At 39.6% G+C, this 19816-nt stretch overlaps 1 protein-coding gene across 2 annotated transcripts in view; it reads left to right on the top strand.

Moving 5' to 3' along the window:
• Positions 1–19816, top strand: part of SLC44A3 (solute carrier family 44 member 3) — an 84041-nt gene that overhangs the window by 9182 nt on the left and 55043 nt on the right. For both annotated transcript variants that reach the window (XM_082834605.1, XM_082834604.1), the window contains exons 6-7: positions 17553–17713; positions 19373–19462. In XM_082834605.1, the coding sequence (XP_082690731.1) occupies positions 17553–17713; positions 19373–19462 (251 nt within the window). The remainder of the gene's footprint in view (positions 1–17552; positions 17714–19372; positions 19463–19816) is intronic.

The raw sequence follows: 19816 nt of genomic DNA, 5'->3' as shown, positions 1-19816 counted from the left end.
TTTTCTAACTTTATACCCTTTGACCAACATCTCCCCTTTTCCCTCCCTCCCCTGTGGTGACTACCATTCTGTTCTCTGCCTCTGTGAGATTAACGATTTTAGATTCCACATATAAGTAATGTAGTGCAGTGTTTGTCTTTTGAGAAGGATTTTTTAAAGAACACTATTTGTAACTGGACCTGCAGAAGGAATTGAAAGAGAATAGAATTTTTCAGGCTGTAATGTAACCAGAGTGGGATAAACTCTCCTCTTACTGTAAATGGGATGGTAACTGTAATTCCATGGGAAGCTTATATCTTGATATTGATGATGATAACAACAAACATCTATTGAGCTCTGATACTTGCCAGGTACTTTTCTAAGCTCTTTACATGTATTAATTTACTTGGACCTCATAAAACCTCTGTGTTGTGGATATTGTTTCAACCCTATTTTACAGCTGAGAAAGCTGATGCAGAGGTAGGTTAAGGTTGCACAAATGGAAGAGCTGGCCTTCAAACCCAAACAGCGTCCATATTTGTTCCTATAACCCAAAACAAACAGTCGAGACTTCGTTGGTTTTCTTTTGCCCGGCAAATGGCCTCCTTAGGCTCACACCAAGCTTGGGGCGGGGGGGCGGGGGGGCCGGGAGGTTGGTCCTGTACACTGTGTCCTCGGGGCACCATCTTTTCTACCGCTCAAGCCGACCCTACACCTTTCACCCCTTAAATGCAGACCTTTCCAACACTAACTTTTCAAGTGAAGACAAAACTGCTGATTGGCTTTTCTTGGATGGAGTTAGGGAGATAGAAATAGGCTCGAGGGCTCCATTTCCTTTTCCTACACAAGCAAGTGGTTGTTTTAAGATGGAAATTATCATATTTATCATGGAAGAGCAGTGCCAAGAGTGAAAAGCTTGAGAACATGAGAAGTGTGGCTATACGGCCAAAGCACATTTTCTAAATACCTCTTTTTGACTAAGCCAATTGTTTCTTCTCTCTGGGTTGGTCACGTGAGGTATAACATACCCTTTTAGAGCAATGACTGAGTATCAAGAAGATTTGTGTACCTAGGAATGAGCTTCTAAGAGCAGTGAAAAAATACTGCAGAAGATAACAAGCAAGCATATCTTTTTCCTTTTGGTGTTCAGTGTAATATTTGTATTTTGAGTCCCCCATATATTTAAAATGTAAAAGGCTTGGGCTTTTCCCTCCAGTAAATTCTAGCCTCTCACCTTGGTGCCTGTGCATGTCACTGCATTGTTTGCTTGAATAAATTCCATATAGAGAGTCACCTAAATATACAGTCAGCTCTCCAAATTACTTCCAGCATATCTGAGTGGCTTTGCTGGTGGGGAGAGGAAAAGCAGAAGTGGGGAAGAAATCACAGTTTGTGGCCAAGAGACACATCCCCTGCCCCAGCTCATGAGGTACTCCGTAGGCAGCTACCTGGTCAGCCACCTACCAGCTAGCTGGTCACTAGGGGGTGACCCACACTTTACATGCCTCTCTCCATCACTCTCTGGGGTAAGATGGGTCATTCTTTACCAGTACAGGGAAGTTAAATGCCTAAAAAGCACCATGTTTAACAAACTATGTTGACAAAATTAAGCTCTTAGGGAGAATTATGTTTGGGGGAATATAAAATGACATTGAATCTATATATCTGACCTTATTTTTCAGAAACACTAAATGAAAGTTCAGAAAACATTTTCTTTCAAAACAATTCAGATTCTTTGGTATTAAGACTGTTTAGTAAAAGCAAAGAAAAAGAAAATAGAGGTTTAGAAGTTGGAAAGCAGGAGGTAAAATTATTACTCTGTAGGTGGTAAGAAAATTAACTGAAAAGCTACAAATGACAAGAAACTTTGGTGGCAGGGAACAAGATAAATATACTGAAATCTGTAGCATTCATATGTTTTTTGAAAAGACTCCTTTTACCACAGCAAGAAAAAACACCTACAAAAACACAAAAGTGCCTAGAAATAAATTTAACAAGAAATATACAAGAGCCACAGGAAGAAAACTTTCATATATTCCTGAGCTACAAAGAAAGCTTGAACAAATCAGAAGACAGAAATTGTTCTTGACAGTATGACTCAACATTATAAAAATGTTACTTCTCCCTACGTTATTAAGATGTTATGTCTGTCTAAGTTGAGCAATAGGTTTATCATGATTAAAATAAAAATAATAGCAGGATTTTTTCAGTAGCTAGACAAGCTGATGTAAGTTTGCAAGGAAAAAAGTTTCTTAAATGGCCAAGAAAAATCTGAAAAAGAAAAACAGTGAAGGAAAACCAGCCCTTCCAGTTTTTAAAACAATCTTTAATAGTTAAAATGCTGGGTACTAGTTCATATGTAGAAAGATCAGTGAAAGATATTATATAATCCAGGAATAGACCCAAATTCTTACAAGAATTTAGTAAATGATAAAAAAAAAAAAAGGCACCTCAAATCAGTGACAAAAAGATGGACTGTTCAACATGTAGGCTGGGACAGCTGGGTAGGCATCCAGAGGGAAGGGCTGGATCTACACCTCGTGGCTTATATGGATAAATTCCAAATGGGTTAAAGATTTTAACTTATAAAGTGAAACCAGGAAGTACTAGAAGGCATGGGAGAATTCTCTTACAGCCTGGAAGTAAGGAAGGCTTCTAACCATGACTTAAAACTCAGGAGGCATAAAATTAAAAATGCATTGACTACATTAAAAACAAATATTTCTGCATGACAAAACACTAGAAGTAAAATTAACAGGCAAATAAATTGCTATTCATATAAAAAAGATTACTCTCTAATTTATGAAAGGCCTTACTAGTCAACTTTTAAAAGACCAATATTTTCCTCTTTTTTTGCTTTTCCTCTCCCCACCAGCAATATCTCAATATAAAAATGAAAAAAGAATGTGAATAGATGCTGCAGAGAAAAAGCACAATATTTTTTAAAGATACTAAAAAAGAATGAACCTCCCTCACGATAGGGTAAATTCCATTTAAGACTCTAATGTTTTCACCCCATAGCCTGGCAACATGTTTAAAAAAACACCTTTGGCAAGAGTGTAGGGAAATAGGCACTTCCATACAATGCTGAGGCAGGATCCTGAGGGTAAATCATCAATATTCATCAGTCATGAAGGTACATACATTCATTAATTTTTTTACTGAAGTATGGTTGATTTACAATATTGTGTTAGGGGGCTTCCCTGGTGGCACAGTGGTTAAGAATCCGCCTGCCAATGCAGGGGACTCGGGTTCGAGCCCTGGCCTGGGAAGATCCCACGTGCCACAGAGCAACTAAGCCCGTGCGCCACAACACTGAGCCTGCGCTCTAGAGCCTGCGAACCACAACTAATGAAGCCCGCGAGCCTAGAGCCCGTGCTCCGCAACAAGAGAAGCCACCGCAATGAGAAGCCCGCTCACCGCAGCTAGAGGAAACCTGCGTGCAGCAAGGAAGGCCCGATGCAGCCAAAAATAAATAAATAAACAAATATTTAAAGAACTCTTAAAAAAACAATATTGTGTTAGTTTCGGGTGTACAGCATAGTGATTCAGTTATTTTTTTTCTGATTATATTGATTATATGTTATAAGATATTGAATATAATTCCCTGTGCTAAACAGTAAATCCTTGTTGCTTATCTATTTTATGTATAGTAGCTTGTATCTGTTAATCCCATACTCCCTTTCTCTCCCCTTTGGCAACCACAAGTTTGTTTTCTATGTCTATGAGTCTGTTTCTGTTTTGTATATAGATTCATCTGTATTATAATATTTTTTTAGATTCCACATTATAAGTGATATCATATAGTATTTGTCTTTGTCTGGCTTACTTCACTAAGTATAATATTCTCTAGGTCCCTCCATGTTGCTGCAAATGACAGTATTTCATTCTTCTTTATGGCTAATATTCCATTGTATGTATATACCACATCTTCTTTATCCATTCATCTGTTGATGGACATTTTAGGTTGCTTCCCTGTCCTGGTTATTATAAATAGTGCTGCTATGTACACTGGTATGCATGTATCTTTTTGAATTAGAGTTTTCATTTTTTCTGGTATATGCCCAGTAGTGGGATTGCTGGATCATATGGTAGCTCTAATTCTAGTTTTTTAAAGGAACCTACATACTGTTTTCCCTAGTGGCTACACCAATTTACATTCCCACCAACAGTGTACAAGTGTTCTCTTTTCTCCACACCCTTTCCAGCATTTATTATTTGTAGACTTTTGATGACGGCACTTCCAACTGGTGCAAGGTGATACCTCACTATGGTTTTGATTTGCATTTCTCTAATAATTAGCGATGTTGAGCATCTTTTCACGTGCTTCTTGGCCATCTACATTTCCTCATTGGAAAAATGTCTATTGAGTTCTCTGCCCATTTTTTAATTGAATTGTTTATCTTTTCAGTATTAAGTTGTATGAGCTATTGGTATATTTTGGATATTGACCCCTTGTCAGTCTCATCATTTGCAAATATTTTCTCCGAGTCCATAGGTTGTCTTTTCATTTTGTTGATGGTTTCCTTTGTTGTGCAAAGGCATTTAAGTTTAATTAGGTCCCATTTGTTTATTTTTGCTTTTGTTTCCTTTGCTCTAGGAGACAGATGCAAAAAAATATTGCTAAAATTTATGTCAAAGAGTGTTCTGTCTATGTTTTCCTCTGGGATTTTTTAGTATCTGGTCTTACATTTAGGTTTTTAATCCATTTTGAGTTTATTTTTGTATATGGTGTTATGGAATGTTCTAATTTTATTCTTTTACAAGTAACTCCAGTTTTCCCAGCACCACTTATTGAAGAGACTGTCTTTTCTCCATTGCATGTTCTTGCATCCTTTGTCGTAGATTAATTGACCATAGGTGTGTGGGTTTATTTCTGGGCTCTGTATCCTGTTCCATCAATCTATATGTCTGCTTTTGTGCCAGTACCATGCTGTTTTGATTACCGTTGCTTTGTAGCATTGTCTGAAGTCTGGAAGCATTGTACCTCTAGCTTTGTTCTTTTTTCTCAGTATTGCTTTGGCAATATGGGGTCTTTTGTGGTTCCGTATAAATTTTAGGATTATTTGTTCTAGTTCTGTGAAAAATGTCATGGATATTTTGATAGGGATCACAATAAGTCTGTAGGTTGCCTTGGGTAATATGGCCATTTTAACAATATTACTTCTCCCAATCCAAGAGCATGGGGTGTCTTTCCATTTCTTTGAATCTTCTTCAGTTTCTTTTTCAATGTTTTATAGTTTTCAGCATATAGTCTTTCACCTCTTTGGTTAATTTTATTCCTATGTGTTTTTTTTAATGAGATTTTAAATGGGACTTTTTAAAATTTTTGATATTTTGTTATTAGTGTAAAGAAATACAACAGATTTCTGTATACTAATTTTGTATCCTGTTACCTTGCTGAATTCGTTTATTAGTTCTAGTAGTTTTTGTGTGGAAACTTTAGGGTTCTCTACATAGAGTATCATGTCATCTGCAAATAGTGACAGTTTTACCTCTTCCCTTCCAATTTGGATACCTTTTATTTCTTTTTCTTGTCTGATTGCTGTGGCTAAGACTTCCAATACTATGTTGAATAGAAGTGGTGAGAGCGGGCATCCTTGTCTTTTTCCTGAATTTAGTGGGAAGGCGTTTGTTTTTCACTGTGAGTATTGTGTTGGCTGTGGATTTGTCATAAATGGCTTTTATTATATTGAGATATGTCGCCTTTATACCCACTTTGGTGAGTGTTTTTATCATGAATGAATGTCGAATTTTGTCAAATTTTTTTGCATCTATTGAAATGATTATGTGATTTTTGTCTTTTGTTAATGTGATGAATCACATTGATTGATTTGTATATGTTGAACCTTTCTTGCAACCCTGCAATTAATCCAACTTGATCATGGTGTATGATCCTTTTTATGTATGGATTTGGTTTGCTAATATTTTGTTGAGATTTTTGCATCTATATTCATCAAAGATATTGGCCTGTAATTTTCTTTTTTGATAGTGTCTTTGTCTGGTTTTGGCATCAGCGTGATGGTAGCCTCATAGAGTGAATTTGTGAGTGTTCCTCTCTCTTCAACTTTTTGGAATTGTTTGAGAAGGATAGATATAAGTTCATCTTTACATGTTTGGTAAGATTCCCCAGTGAAGCTGTCTGGTCCTAGACTTTTGTTTGCAGGGAGGTTTTTTTTTTTTTATTATTACATATTCTATTTCACTTCTAGTAATGTCTGTTCAAATTTTCTGTTTCTTCTTGACTCAGCCTTGGCAGGCTGTATGTTTCTAGAAACTTTACCATTTCTTCTAGGTTGTCCAATTTGTTGGCGTATAACTGTTCATAATATTTTCTAATGTTTTAATATTTCTGTGTTATTAAGTTATTTCTTCTCTTTCATTTCTTGTTTTGTTTATTTGGATCCTCTCTCTTTTCCTATTGGTGAGCCTGGCTAGAGGTTTGTTGATTTTGTTTATCTCTAAAAAAACTACCTCTTGGTTTTATTGATCTTTTCAATTCTTTTATCTCTATTTTATGTATTTCCTCTCTGATCTTTATTGTTTCCTTCCTTCTGCTGACTTTGGGTTTTGTTTGTTCTTTTTCTAATTCTTTAGGTGACCGGTTAGGTTGTTTATTTGAGATTTTTCTTGTTTCTTGAAGAAGGCCTGTATCACTATGAACTTCCCCCTTAGAACTGCTTTTACTGCATCCCATAGATTTTGTAAGGTTATATTTTCATTTTCATTTGTCTCAAGGTATTTTCCAATTTCTTCTTTGATTTCATCATGGCCCATTTTTGTTTGTTTTTTGGGGTTCTTTTTTTTTAGTAGGATGTTGTTTAGTATTTTCCTCTTTTTCTTTCTGTGGTGGATTTCTAGTTTCATACTCTTGTGGTCAGAAAAGATGCTTGAAATAATTTCTGTCCTCTTAAATTTGTTGAGGCTTGCTTTGTGACCTAGTACGTGGTGTATCCTGGAGAACATTCCATGTGCGCTTGAAAAGAACGTGTATTATGGTTTTTTTGGATGTAGTGTCCTGTAGATATCAGTTAGTTACAACTGGTTTATTGTGTCATTTAGGACCTCTGTTGCCTTATTGATTTTCTGTCTGGATGATCTGTCCATTGATGTCAGTGGAGGGTTAAAGTCTCCTACTATTATTGTATTCTTGTCCATTTCTCCCTTTATGCTTGTTAGTATTTGTTTTATGTATTTAGGAGGTCCCATACTGGGTGCATAATATTAAAGAGTGTAATATCCTCTTCTTGTATTGAACCCTTTATCATTATTTAATGTCCTTCTTTGTCTTTCTTTATGGCCTTTGTTTTAAAGCCTATTTTGTCTGATATGAGTATTGCTACCCCTGCTTTCTTCTTGTTTCTAGTTACATTAAATATTTTTTTCTATACTCTCATTTTTAGTCTGTGAGTGTCTTTTGCCCTGAAGTGAATCTCTTGCAGGCAGCATATTGTAGTTTCTTGTTTCTTTTATTCAATCTGCCATGCTATGTCTTTTGAGTGGAGCATTTGGTCCATTGACGTTTAAAGTAGTAGTTGATAGGTATGTATTTATTGCCATTTTAATCCTTGTTTTCCAGTTGTTCTGTAGTTCTTCTTCATTCATTTCTTCTTCTTTTTGTATTTTCTTTTGTGATTTGATAACTTTCTTTTGTAGTATGCTTGAGTTCCTCTCTTTTTGTTTTTTGTGAATCTGTTCTCCTTTTGATTTGTAGTTACCATGAAGTTCAAGCATGTTGACACACATGCTTGCTATATCTATTTACTTGCTTTAAACTAATAGTCATTCAAGGTCAAACACATTCTAAAAGATCTACATTTTTATACTCCCCTCCCCCACATTTTGTGCTTTTGATGTCATATTTTACATCTTCATGCTTATCCTTTTCCTATTTATTGTAAGTACATTTGCTTTTACAATTTTTTATTGTTGTTTAATCTATGTACTGGCTTATTTAAGTAATCGTCAATCCTTTTATATTTGCCTTTTCTATTATGATTTTCCCTTTCCTATAAATTCTTGCGGGTTTTCTATTTAGAGAAGACTCTTCGATGTTTCTTTTAGGGTAGGTTTAGTATTGCTGGATGATTTTTGTTTTTGCCTCTCTGGGAAATCTTTATCTCTCCTTCTATTCTAAATGATAATCATGCTGGGTGGAGCATCCTAGGTTTTTCCCTTTCAGGACTTTGAATGCATCTTGCCACTCCCTTCAGGTCCTGCAAAGTTTCTGCAGAGAAATCAGCTGATAGCCTTATGGGGGTTCCCTTGTAACTGACTCTTTGTTTTTCTCTTGGTGCCTTTAGAATCCTCCCTTTAACTTTTGCCATCTTAATTATGATATGTCTTGGTGTGGGTATGTTTGGGTTCATATTGTTTGGGACCCTCTGTGCTTCCTGCACCTGGTTATATGTTTCCTTCTTAAGGTTTGGGAAGTTTTCAGCCATAATTTCTTCAAATACATTTTCAATCCCCGCTACCTTCTCCTTCTGGAACGGCTATTATGTGTAGGTTGGCACATTTTACATTATCCCATAAGTCTCGTATGTTGCTTTCATTTGTTTTCATTTGTCTTTCTATCTGCTATTCTGCTTGGGTGATTTCCATTATTCTATCTTCCAGTCACTTATTCATTCTTCTGTGTCATTTATTCTGCTATGAATTGCTTCTGGGTTGGTTTTTATCTTGGCAGTTGAATTGTCTCTTTTTGATTGGTTCATCTTTATAGTTTCTAGCTCCTTGTTACAGTGATCTGCATTTCTATCAATAATCTTTCTTAATTCAGTTATCATTTTTATTGCCAACTTTTTTAACTTGGGGTATAGTGGATTGGAGAGGTCTGTTTCATTGTTTGTTCTTTCAGGGGATTTTTCTTTTTCATTTAATTGGGAGTAGTTCCTTTGCCTTTTCATTTTATTTAACTTTCTCTGTCTTTATAAATTTAGGAGACACAATTATCTACTGTGGTCTTGAAGGGGTGTTTTTATGTGGGAGCATCTCTGTGTAGACTGTCCATGTCCAATGTCTTTGGTGCAAGTTGCTGGCTTGGGTATGGCTGCCAGCCAGGTCTTTCCTCAGAGTTTGCTGGCCATTATCCCCTTGATAGGAGGTGTAGTTCGTGTTCTTGTTTCTAGACCCTGTGCAGGATATGAGGTGGGGCTTCCCTTCTGTTCTGTGGCTGTTGTCACCCTGTCAGGGGCACGGTCTGCTTCCCAGTTGTTGGATTAGAAGCCCTGAAGGTCAGGTTCAGTCAGGCTCTATTGCCCTTGAGTGTGTGCCCCACCCCAGGGAGGTGAATACTAAAGCAAGTGAGGCCCGTGCAGTCACAGAGGACCTGTGGGCCCCCATGGCTCTGCTTAGAAGCAGCCCAAGATCGCATCCCTTTCTCTGTTGTGTTCATCCCATATCTAGTGCAAGGCTGTGGTGTGGAGTGGGCTGGGGCTGCAGGTCAGGACGTTGTGGCTGCAGGAGTTTAGGTGGCTATGCTCCCGCCTGCCATCTGTGCTGCTTCGGTGCCAGTTTTCTACCAGGACCTGTCTGCCCCAGGTCTAGGCTAAGCTGTGGTGTGAAGTGGGCTTAGCTGGGGTGCTCTCACTGGGAGATAATCTGCTACTCCTGAATGCACTGACGGTGGCCATCACTGCCCCACCTGGACCGCATTCCAGGCCCTCTGGGCTGTCTCTGTGTAGCTAGATGAATTCCCAGGGCCTGTCTGCCCGAGATTCAGCCCTTAGCCTCTGTGTGCTCTTGTGGCACCTCCCTGTGCTCACCCTGACAGTGGCCACTATGGCTCCACTCGCCCCATCCATGTGCAATGGCCTCTGTGGCTTCACCTGGATCACCCCCCAGGTGACCTGGTCTGGTTCTGCATAGCTAACGTGAATCTTTGCCCTGATCTCGCAGCAGGCTGTGGTGTGGAGTGAGCAGGGCCAGGGTGTTTGCTCCTTCTGATTAAGAAGTGCGACGAGGCAGCAGCCACCCGTGCATGGCTCTCTCCACCCTGATTGTCAGCAAGACAGCAGTCGCACACTCCTTGCAAGCAGAGTCTAGGCTTCTCTAGCCCTTCTGTCTGTCGCAGCAGATTTTCCAGCAGGAAAGGGGGCTTGTCTTCTCCACACAGGAGCCCAGGACTCGGATGCCCAGATTGTGGCTTGACCTGCTTGCTTCTCAGGGGCACAGGTCCCAACCCAGTGCCTTTTCTGTCCCAACTGGTTATGTAGAAATCTTTCTTGCAACCTTGGTGGTATAGGAGTTCTTCTGCTGGCTTCCAGTTAGTTTTCCATGAGAATTGCTCCACATGTAGATATATTTTTGATGTGTTTGTGGGGGGAGGTGAGCTCCGCATTCTCCTGCCCTGCCGTCTTGATCCCCCTCCCTACATTCATCTCTTTTTAATCAAGCATTTCTACTTCTAGGAATTTAATCTTCAGGTATACATGTACCAGTGTGAAATGACATTTGTATAAGGTTATTCACTGCAGCGTTTATAATAGCAAAATAATTAAAGCAATCTAAATGGCTTTCAATAGAGGGCTGCTTAAATAAATAATGGTATATCACTTAATGTAACACTATTTAGCTCTTTTTTTTTTTAATAAGAGACTAGCTGGGAATAGCTGAGAACTTTCTCAGTCTGATAAAGGGCATCTATGAGAAATCTGTAGTTAATATTATACATAATGGTGAACTATAAAATGCTTTCTACCTAAAATTAGAAACAAGGCAAGGATATATGCTCTTACCACTTCTACTCACCACTGTAGTAGAGGTCCTAGGAATTGCAATAAAGTAAGGGAAAAAAATAGATTGGAAGAGGCGAAACCATCTTTATTAATAGATGACCTAATTGTTTGCATAGAAAATCCAAAGGAATCTACAAAATAATTACTTAGTGAATTTAGCAAATCTGCAAACTACAAAGTCAAGTTACATTTCTATGTATTAGCAGCAAACAATTAGGAAATAATTTTGAAGTCCATCTTCAGCACTATCAAAAATGTATAGAATACCTAGGAATATATTTAACAGAAGACATGTGAGCCCTCAGCTGAAAACTTTGATAAGACATTGCTGAGAGAAATTAAAGAACACCTAAATAAGTAGAGAAATATACCTAATTCATGAATTGGAAGTTTTCATGTTGTTAGGATGTCTCTTCTCCCTAAATTGTTCTGTAGATTCAACACAGTGCCCCAATATAATTTTTGTAGAAATTGACAAGTTTATTCTAAAAAATATAGAAAATGCTAAAGACATAGGTTCACACACACACAAAAAAAAAAAACTTGAAGAAGAACCAAGTTAGAGAGCTCATAACACCTGATTTCAAAAGTTATTATAAAATTACAGTGATTAAGACAGTGCGGTATTGGAATGAGGATAGACAGATAAGTGGATCAGAATAGAGAACCCGGAAATAGAGTAACATATACATGACCAATTGATTTTTAGTGAAAGTGGCAAGGCAATTTCATGGGGAGAAGAAGCCTTTTCAACAAATGGTGCTAAAATAAGTGGGAAGACATGGGGGAAAATGACTTGGTCATTTTGATTGAGGACTCTTACCTTATACCACACACAAAAACTAATTTTAGATAGATCCTAGACCTAAACCTAAGAAGCTAAAACTATAAAGCTTCTAGAAGAAAAGTAGAAGAATATCTTTGCCGCCTTGAAGTAGGCAAAAATTTGAGAGGGCACACAAAGCACTATACATAAAAGAAAAAAAATGATACATTGGACTTCATCAAAATTAAAAACTTCTATTCATCTAAAGATACCGTTAAGAAAATGCAAAACAAAAAAAGAAGCAACAGTCTTGGAGAAAATATTCACAGTATGTATATATGACAAATGCTTGAATCCAGAATATGTATATAAAGAATTTCTTTAAATCAGCATCTGGGGCTTCCCTGGTGGCGTAGTGGTTGAGAGTCCGCCTGCCGATGCAGGGGACGCGGGTTCGTGCCCCCATCCGGGAAGATCCCACATGCTGCGGAGCAGCTGGGCCCGTGAGCCTGCGCGACCGGAGCCTGTGCTCCGCAACGGGAGAGGCTACAACAGTGAGAGGCCCGCGTACCGCAAAAAAAAAAAAAAAAAAAAAAAAAAAAAATCAGCATCTGCAATCTTTTTCTTTAAAGGGCCATATAGTAGATATTTTAGGCTTTGTGGACATTATCATCTCAGGAGCCACTAGTACTTAACTCTGCCAGGGCAGGGCAAGGGCAGCCATAGAAAATACATAAAGAAGTGGATTGTGCTGTGCTCCAATAGAGCTTCATGTACAAAAACAGATGGTGGGCTGAATTTGACTGATCCCTAATTTAAATCAATAACAAAAAGTCAAACAACCCAATAAAACCAGGCAAAAGACTTGAACAGACACTTTTCAAAAGAAGATAAACAAAGAGCCAATAGGTACATAAAAAGATGCTTACCATTGTTAGCTATCAGGAAAATGCAAATTGAAAATACCGTGAGATATCACTACATGCTTACTAGAAGGGCTCCCATTGTAAAGGTGAACCATATCAAGTGCTGGTGAGGAGGTAGAACAGCTAGAAGTCTCAGCCATTGCTGGTGGGATATAAATGCTGCAGCCACTTTGGAAAAAGTTTGGTGCTTCTTATAAAGCTAAGTATACGCTTTCCATATGACCCAACAATTCCACTTTTAGGTAGTTACTTGGAGAAATGAAAATGTAGGTCCTTAAAAAGACATATACGAATGTTGGTAGCAGCTTTTTAAAACTGATGATGGTGCATCTTTTTTTAACTGAAGTATAGCTGATTTACAGTGTTTCAGGTATACAGCAAAGTGATTCAGTTATACACACATATATATGTATGTATATAAATATATTTTTTTTCAGGTTTCCATTATAGGTTATGACAAGATATTGAATATAGTTCCCTGTGCTATACAGTAGGTCCTGGATAGCAACTTTATTTTTAATAGCTCAAAACTGTAAACAACTCAAATGGCAATCAACAGGAGACTAGACAAACAAGTGGTAGTATATTCATACAGTGGAATAGTACTCAGCAGTTAAAGGAATGATCTGCTGATACATGTGACAGCTGAGTGTAAGGAGCTGGACACAGAAAAGTGCATACTATGTGATTCCATTTAAATGGGATTAGACAAGAGCCAAAACGAATGTTTAGTTATAGAAATCAGATTAATAGTGCCTGCAAAGGCATGGAGATTGATTGGAAGGGGGCATGAGGGAACTTTCTGGGGTAAAAAAGCTGTTCTGCACCTTGAAAGGGCTGGTGGTTACATTGACATATGTATTTGTCAAAAGCCACTAACTGTATGTTTAAGATCCGTACATTTCACTATATGTAAATTTTACCTCAGTAAAAATAAGAGGAATCTCTTATATTCTAATATAGCAGAGCTACAAGATGTATGAAGTTAAAAAAAAAGCAAACTATAAAACAGTATGCAGTGCACCACCTTTTCCATAAAAAGGAAATATCATAAGTGTGACTTATGTGTTTATATACATATAAGTATGTATACGTGTGTGTGTGTGTATATTTGCCTGTATAATCATTACATCAAACATAACCTATAGGATGTAGTTAGAAAGCTACTCTAGTTTTGTTTCTCTGTCTCTTTAAATTTATTCAGCCAGACTAGTTTTTTCTCTGCCCCTGAATGAAAACACAGTTCGCAAGACTTCTCTGGTTACTTTTAGGTAGTAAGGACTCAGTCACTTTAAGTGGTAAAAGACACTTTCAATTCAGGAATTAAAATGTTCAGCGCAGTGTGACAGACTTCAAACTTGACCGGAAGTTGAAGCTTCTCCATCCCCCAGGTTGGGTCAGGAGCAGGGGGACGGCTTGGGTCAGGGGAGGTGCAATCCTCTGCTTCTCTCTCCTCTCCTGCTTCCTCACCCCTTCCTTTCCCAGCTTTGCTAAAACGGGCTTCTGACTCTTGGGGCTGGTACACCAAAAGTGAAGAGAAGACAGAAGGAGCCAGGAGCATTTTTACTTGACTAGTACTGATTCTAGGATGAGTCTTCTGGGCTTGGGAGATGTTCCAGCCAGCTTTCTCCATGAAGCACTTTTCAGGTTATTTGGAAAGTTCCACCAATGGGCTTTCTCACCAGCAGTGCCCCTTACACGGTCGAGTGCATCTCTGCCCTGGCTGATCATTTCCCTATTCCTCTGTTCGGGCCTTCCTTCCCCTTTCCCGAGGCACTGAGCAGCTACCCACAGCTTCTTTCCGCTGAGGTCCCCACAGTCGTCCATGTAGCCGTCCTGGACACCAGCCCCACCCCGTTCTCAGGGCTCAGACCTTAACCCATGGGCTAAGGTCTGTAAAGCCTCTGAGTTTTCCAGGAAACACTTCTCATCTGACTTAGGAGTAGTATCCCTCGCCCTAAGGGACAGCGATAGATTCACATGGCAGTTCTCTCTCTCAAAACAAAAACAAAAACATCTCTTTAGAATTGCTCTTGTACGTGAGTCTATGCACTTGCCAACACCTGTACACAGTCAACCGTATCCAAATAAAAAATACAATCAACCAAGGTTTCAGGAGATCTCAGGATAAAATGTAGACTACAACAAATGAATTTAACTTATTATAAATGTGTGACATAACCTAACTGAAGGGGGTAGAGAGAAAAGGAGCTGGCCTAGGTAACTTTGGGAAATAACCCTGTGACTACATACTGTAAGCTAAAGCCAAAAAAAAAAAAACCACCAAAAAATTTAAAATACTGTACATAAACACTGTGCTCTAGTTGGTAAATTTGTTTCTCACGGGGTATTATTTAGCAATTTTGAAGCTACGTACTAGGGTTGATGATAAAGTAAATATCCATGAGTCCATACTTATATAAATAAATGACTGATTAAGTAAATAAATAAATGGGAGAAAGGGGATAAATCTTTACAGAGGATCTCAGATAATGTGTGTAGATATTCCTCCTCCAGGAGGTGGAACTTAATTTCCCTCTTCTTGAGAGCAGGCTGGATTTAGTGAATCACTTCTAAAGAACAGAGTGTAGAAAGAGAAAAATAGTCACATTCCAGTGGCGAAAACTGGCAGGTACCAGCCACCTTAACCAAGTGATTTCGGGCAACTTCAGCAGTGGGGTCATGTTGCTGTCGTGTCCCCTGATGTGATCCTCTGAGAATAGCTCTTCGCCTCTGTGGTTTTCTTCCTATAAACCCATAACTGCAGCCTAATGATGAGAAAATGTGAGGGTCATTTTATAGCTTGAAGGACATTTTATAAAATACCTGGCCATGAATCTTCAAAAGTGTCAAAGTTATGAGAAATGGGGAAGAACTAAGAAACTGTCACAAACCAAGAGGGACACAACAAATAAATGCAGTGTGGTATCCCGGAACGGAAAAAGGAATTGGTGGAAAATGGTGACTTCCAAGTAAAGACTGTGGTTTAGTTAATAGTGTAGCACCAATGTTTTTTTTGGGTTTTGTTTTGTTTTGTTTTTTTGCGGTACGCGGGCCTCTCACTGTTGTGGCATCTCCCGCTGCGGAGCACAGGCTCCGGACGCACAGGCTCAGCGGCCATGGCTCACGGGCCTAGCCGCTCCGTGGCATGTGGGATCCTCCCGGCCAGGGGCACGAACCCGTGTCTCCTGCATCGGCAGGCAGACTCTCAACCACTGCGCCACCAGGGAAGCCCACCAATGTTGATTTCTTAATTTTCACAAATGTACTGTGGCTATGCCAGATATTAACATTAGGTGGAGGTGAGTGAAGGTCCATGGAAACTCTCTGTACCATGTTTGCAATTTTTCAGTAACACTAAAGTAAACGTAAGGTAGATAGCTAGTGGGAAGCAGCCGCATAGCACAGGGAGATCAGCTCGGTGCTTTGTGACCGCCTGGAGGGGTGGGATAGGGAGGGTGGGAGGGAGGGAGACGCAGCGGGAAGAGATATGGGAATATATGTATATATATAACTGATTCATTTTATTGTGAAGCTGAAACTAACATACCATTGTAAAGCAATTGTACTCCAATAAACATGTTAAAAAAAATGTTATTCCAAAATTAAAAGTTTATTTTATAAAATGCTCTTCTAATCTCCAACTTCCAACACTCTTATATTCAGTGTGGGTGAAGGTTTAAGAGAATAACCAGTTTTCTCCTACCTGTCTTTTTTTTTTTTTTTTTTTTTTTTTTTGGTACGCAGGCCTCTTACTGTTGTGGCCTCTCCCGTTACGGAGCATGGGCTCCAGACGCACAGGCTCAGCGGCCATGGCTCACGGGCCCAGCCGCTCCGCGGCATGGGGGATATTCCTGGACCGGGGCATGAATCCCTATCCCCTGCATTGGCAGGCGGACTCTCAACCACTGCGCCACCAGGGAAGCCCCCTACCTGTCTTTTGACAAGCCCTGCTTGGTGGGGTCTGGCATCTCATTTGGGGATATAATTTTTATTTTCTTTGAGCCCCAGCAGCAGACTCCTATTTAAATTTCCTGTTACGTTCGTGTATGCTAAAAACGTCTCTAGAATGATATACAAGAAACCAAAACAACGGTCGCCTGTGAGGAAATGTATTTCCATGGCCCAAGGAGAAGAAAGTGCAGTTACTCACAGTTTATCCTATTGCACCTTTTGGAATCTGAGCTGTGTGAATGTATCACACTTGCAAAATTTTTAATGTAAAAAAAACAACGGCTCGGTTGTATTACTGTTCTCTTAAATCACCATTCAGTGACTCGTGAACTCTCACATGCTGTTGTGACTCCTGAGAAAGATCCTGCTGTATGTTCCGTGTTGAGCTTCACTGGGGTTTCAGAAGGCATTTTGCCTTCATGGCAATGCGATGTTGGCGACTGCCTAATGTTTTAGCAACTTGTCAGGTAATTTAGCACTTCTTGGATCAGGATTATTTCCACTGTTTGGGGCCCACAGAAGGAAAGAAGAGCAGGATGCTGTGAAGGTATGTGTGGCCTCATTAAGATTCATTAGGATGAACATTCCTGGGCATTTTTCCATTTCAGGAAGGGCCCCAAAAGAGGTCAGCTTTTTCATCTACCCAAGGCAGTTATCAACCACAGCTTCATTCATACATTTATCACTCATTTATTAAGCACTCACTCTGTTTGTAACAAAACTCTCAAGGCTTTTACGTCTTCTTAAAGAGGATAGAAATAAAGCTGGTGGTTTCATTAGTACAGCTTTTGATTGAGCCAGTCCTTATCTCTAATAGTTCCTAAAAGAAATGTGATTCTTGCGTTGGAGTTGGTAGTTTGTTATCCAGGAAGGGCCAAGACAAGAGAGTCAGCAACGTCACTCCCCAAGATGAGGTTCCAGACATGAGAGTCAGCAATGTCACTCCGCAAGATGAGGTTCCTGGTGTCTATGGGTCTCCATAATCAGTTTCCCATCCGGGCATCAGCTGAACACTGTGGCAGCACAGATGCCTGGCTTTGTAAGGTGTAGACTGCAAACAAGATGTTAAACTTCTTTTTATTATTGTAGATCTTATACATTTTGGTTGCTGAGAATTTTAAATAAACATCTTTTTTTAAGATAAGTAATTAAGTAAACATCTTTGCCACTTATTCTTTTATTTTTTAGCAAGTCTTTTCCCTTGTTTAATCGATGCATCCCTCAAACTCCTGAGTGTTATTCCCTGTTTGCATCTGTTTTGATCAATGATGTTGACGCCCTCCATCGAATTCTAAGTGGAATAATGTCAGGAAGAGACACAATCCTCGGTCTCTGTGTCCTCGCCTTCGGTAATTTTCAATTAATTTTATTTCAGTGACTATTTATACCAAAGTTTCTAGCACTTATATATGTTGTACAATGGAAATTAGCCTCTTGACTTAAATATAAAACTTCATATATTTTCTTTGTAGTTATTTTCAGTGTTTCAGGTTCAAGTGGAGCAGGGGGCAGTAAGACTGGGGAGAGGCCAGCTGGCTCTCTCCCCCGAGGCCTCACTAGGTGGGGCTGCCTTAGAGAGTGACCGCGTTCCAGGGCCTGCCCCTCAGCTCTGCGTAAGGATGGATGTGCAGAGCAGATTGCCACTTTGTGAACTGGCCATGATAAGTACCAGGAATGCACGTCCTCTGGCCCGTGTGCCCTCTTCCCCTAGGCAAGCCCGATCACAAGGCTGCTTGGTGAGCAAGGGAAGGAGGTGTGTGCATCATTGCATATAGCATAGAGGGTATAGCATCAGAGGGCATTGACCTGATGTATCCAGCTCCTCCTAGGAACAGGCCTGCTGGGTTGTAGGAGGGTCAAGGTCTTGAGCCAGATCATGCCTTTTCCCGGCCTTTCTGGAAGCAGCCCCCCCAGGCGCTCGTCACCATTGGACTTCCCATTTGCTATTTCAGCTCGATGAGCTCCTTTAAGAGTCGACCCTCTCTTTGAACGAATTAGTTCTCTCTGCTGCTGTAGGCAATAGTAGTGGCCTCTTATTTACCCCGTTATTTACAGCGGCTGCCTCCCAACCTTGGAAGGTTGAAAGAAACTCTTTGATCAGCCATTAACATAATTTTGCCAGTTTACAGATTGAGTTTTCCATAATTTCATTACCTAAAGGTGACTAATTCCTGAATTCTTGGGGATGCTTAACTAGCCACCGTTATGTAACTTCCAGACTTCTTATGACCCAGATGGGCCAGACATCCTGCTTGCTGTTAACACATTAAACCTCATCAGAACCCTATCACCGTTTGCAGGAGAGGAGGCGGAGGCTTAGAGAGGTCTGAGGCTTGGCCAAGCAGAGGTGCAGAGCTGAGACTCAGCCCAGACCTATCTGATTCTAAACCCATGTTCTTAACCACTACACCCAAATATCTATATGTAATCTTGAATTCTTGTTTAGAAAAAAAAGTAATATAGTATTTATAAATTCACTGAAGTACTTAGAATAAATTCATAGGCTTAAAAACCCCCGAATTGGAAACTGATGTGCAGATTTTTATACATACATCTTATAATCTTAAATTTTTCATTTTTAAAGGCATTCATCTTTCATATTTAATGAGAGTATCTGAGAACACAAAATTAGAACTTTAGATAAGTTATGAAATTAAAAGAGTTAAGTTTGATAAAAAATTTTAGATGGTTCATTTGGACTTAAAAGAAAAAAAGAAAGTTTAGGGTTTTTTGGGAATAATACCTGCTTTAAAAGAAATCTTTTTTAAGTCAAGAAGAATGCTAGCACTTTCAGGAAGTGGCACTGTCACAGACCTAACTTGTGTATGCTTCAGAGAGGGGCCTGGGTGTGTCTTGTTTTTTTGTTTGGTAGATGTCCAAGATATCTAGAGATTGAAGGAAGTCCTCAGCCCTCACTCTTTTGGAAGGTTTAGGCATTCCAGCCCCATCATCATCCCCCTCATGCCTTGGTGCTTGTTAGAATTTATATGTTTTGCTTAATTTTCTAGCCTTGTCTTTGGCCATGATGTTCACCTTCCGATTCATCACCACCCTTCTGGTTCACATTTTCATTGCACTGATTGTTTTGGGATTGCTGTGTAAGTATTTCCACTTGATAGATTTCTTCTTGATTAAATGAAAAGCCTTTCCATTAAGTGTAGAACTTAAAAGCTGGCATTGCTGAGCTACATGGGGTCTTAGAGAGTCTCTCGTCCAACTCCCTCATGTTACATATGAGGAGACCCAGGCCCAGAGAGGTCAGGGAGGACCACAGGATTGCTTCTGTCTCACAGATCACAGCAGAGTTACTGCTCAGCCTTCTGTCTCTTCTGCACTGTGCCGCCTCTCAGATGAGCTGGCCAGGGGAGTGGTACTGGTTTCCACACCATTAAAAGTCAGTTCCAATGCCTATTGGAAGCCCTTTAAAGCAGAGGTACCCAACCCCCGGTCCG

Source organism: Leucopleurus acutus (genome assembly GCF_964270905.1).
Source record: "Leucopleurus acutus genome assembly, chromosome: 2".
Classification (NCBI taxonomy): domain Eukaryota; kingdom Metazoa; phylum Chordata; class Mammalia; order Artiodactyla; family Delphinidae; genus Leucopleurus; species Leucopleurus acutus.
The sequence above is the reverse complement of the archived record's forward strand: the minus strand, read 5'-3'. Positions and strand labels throughout refer to the sequence as shown.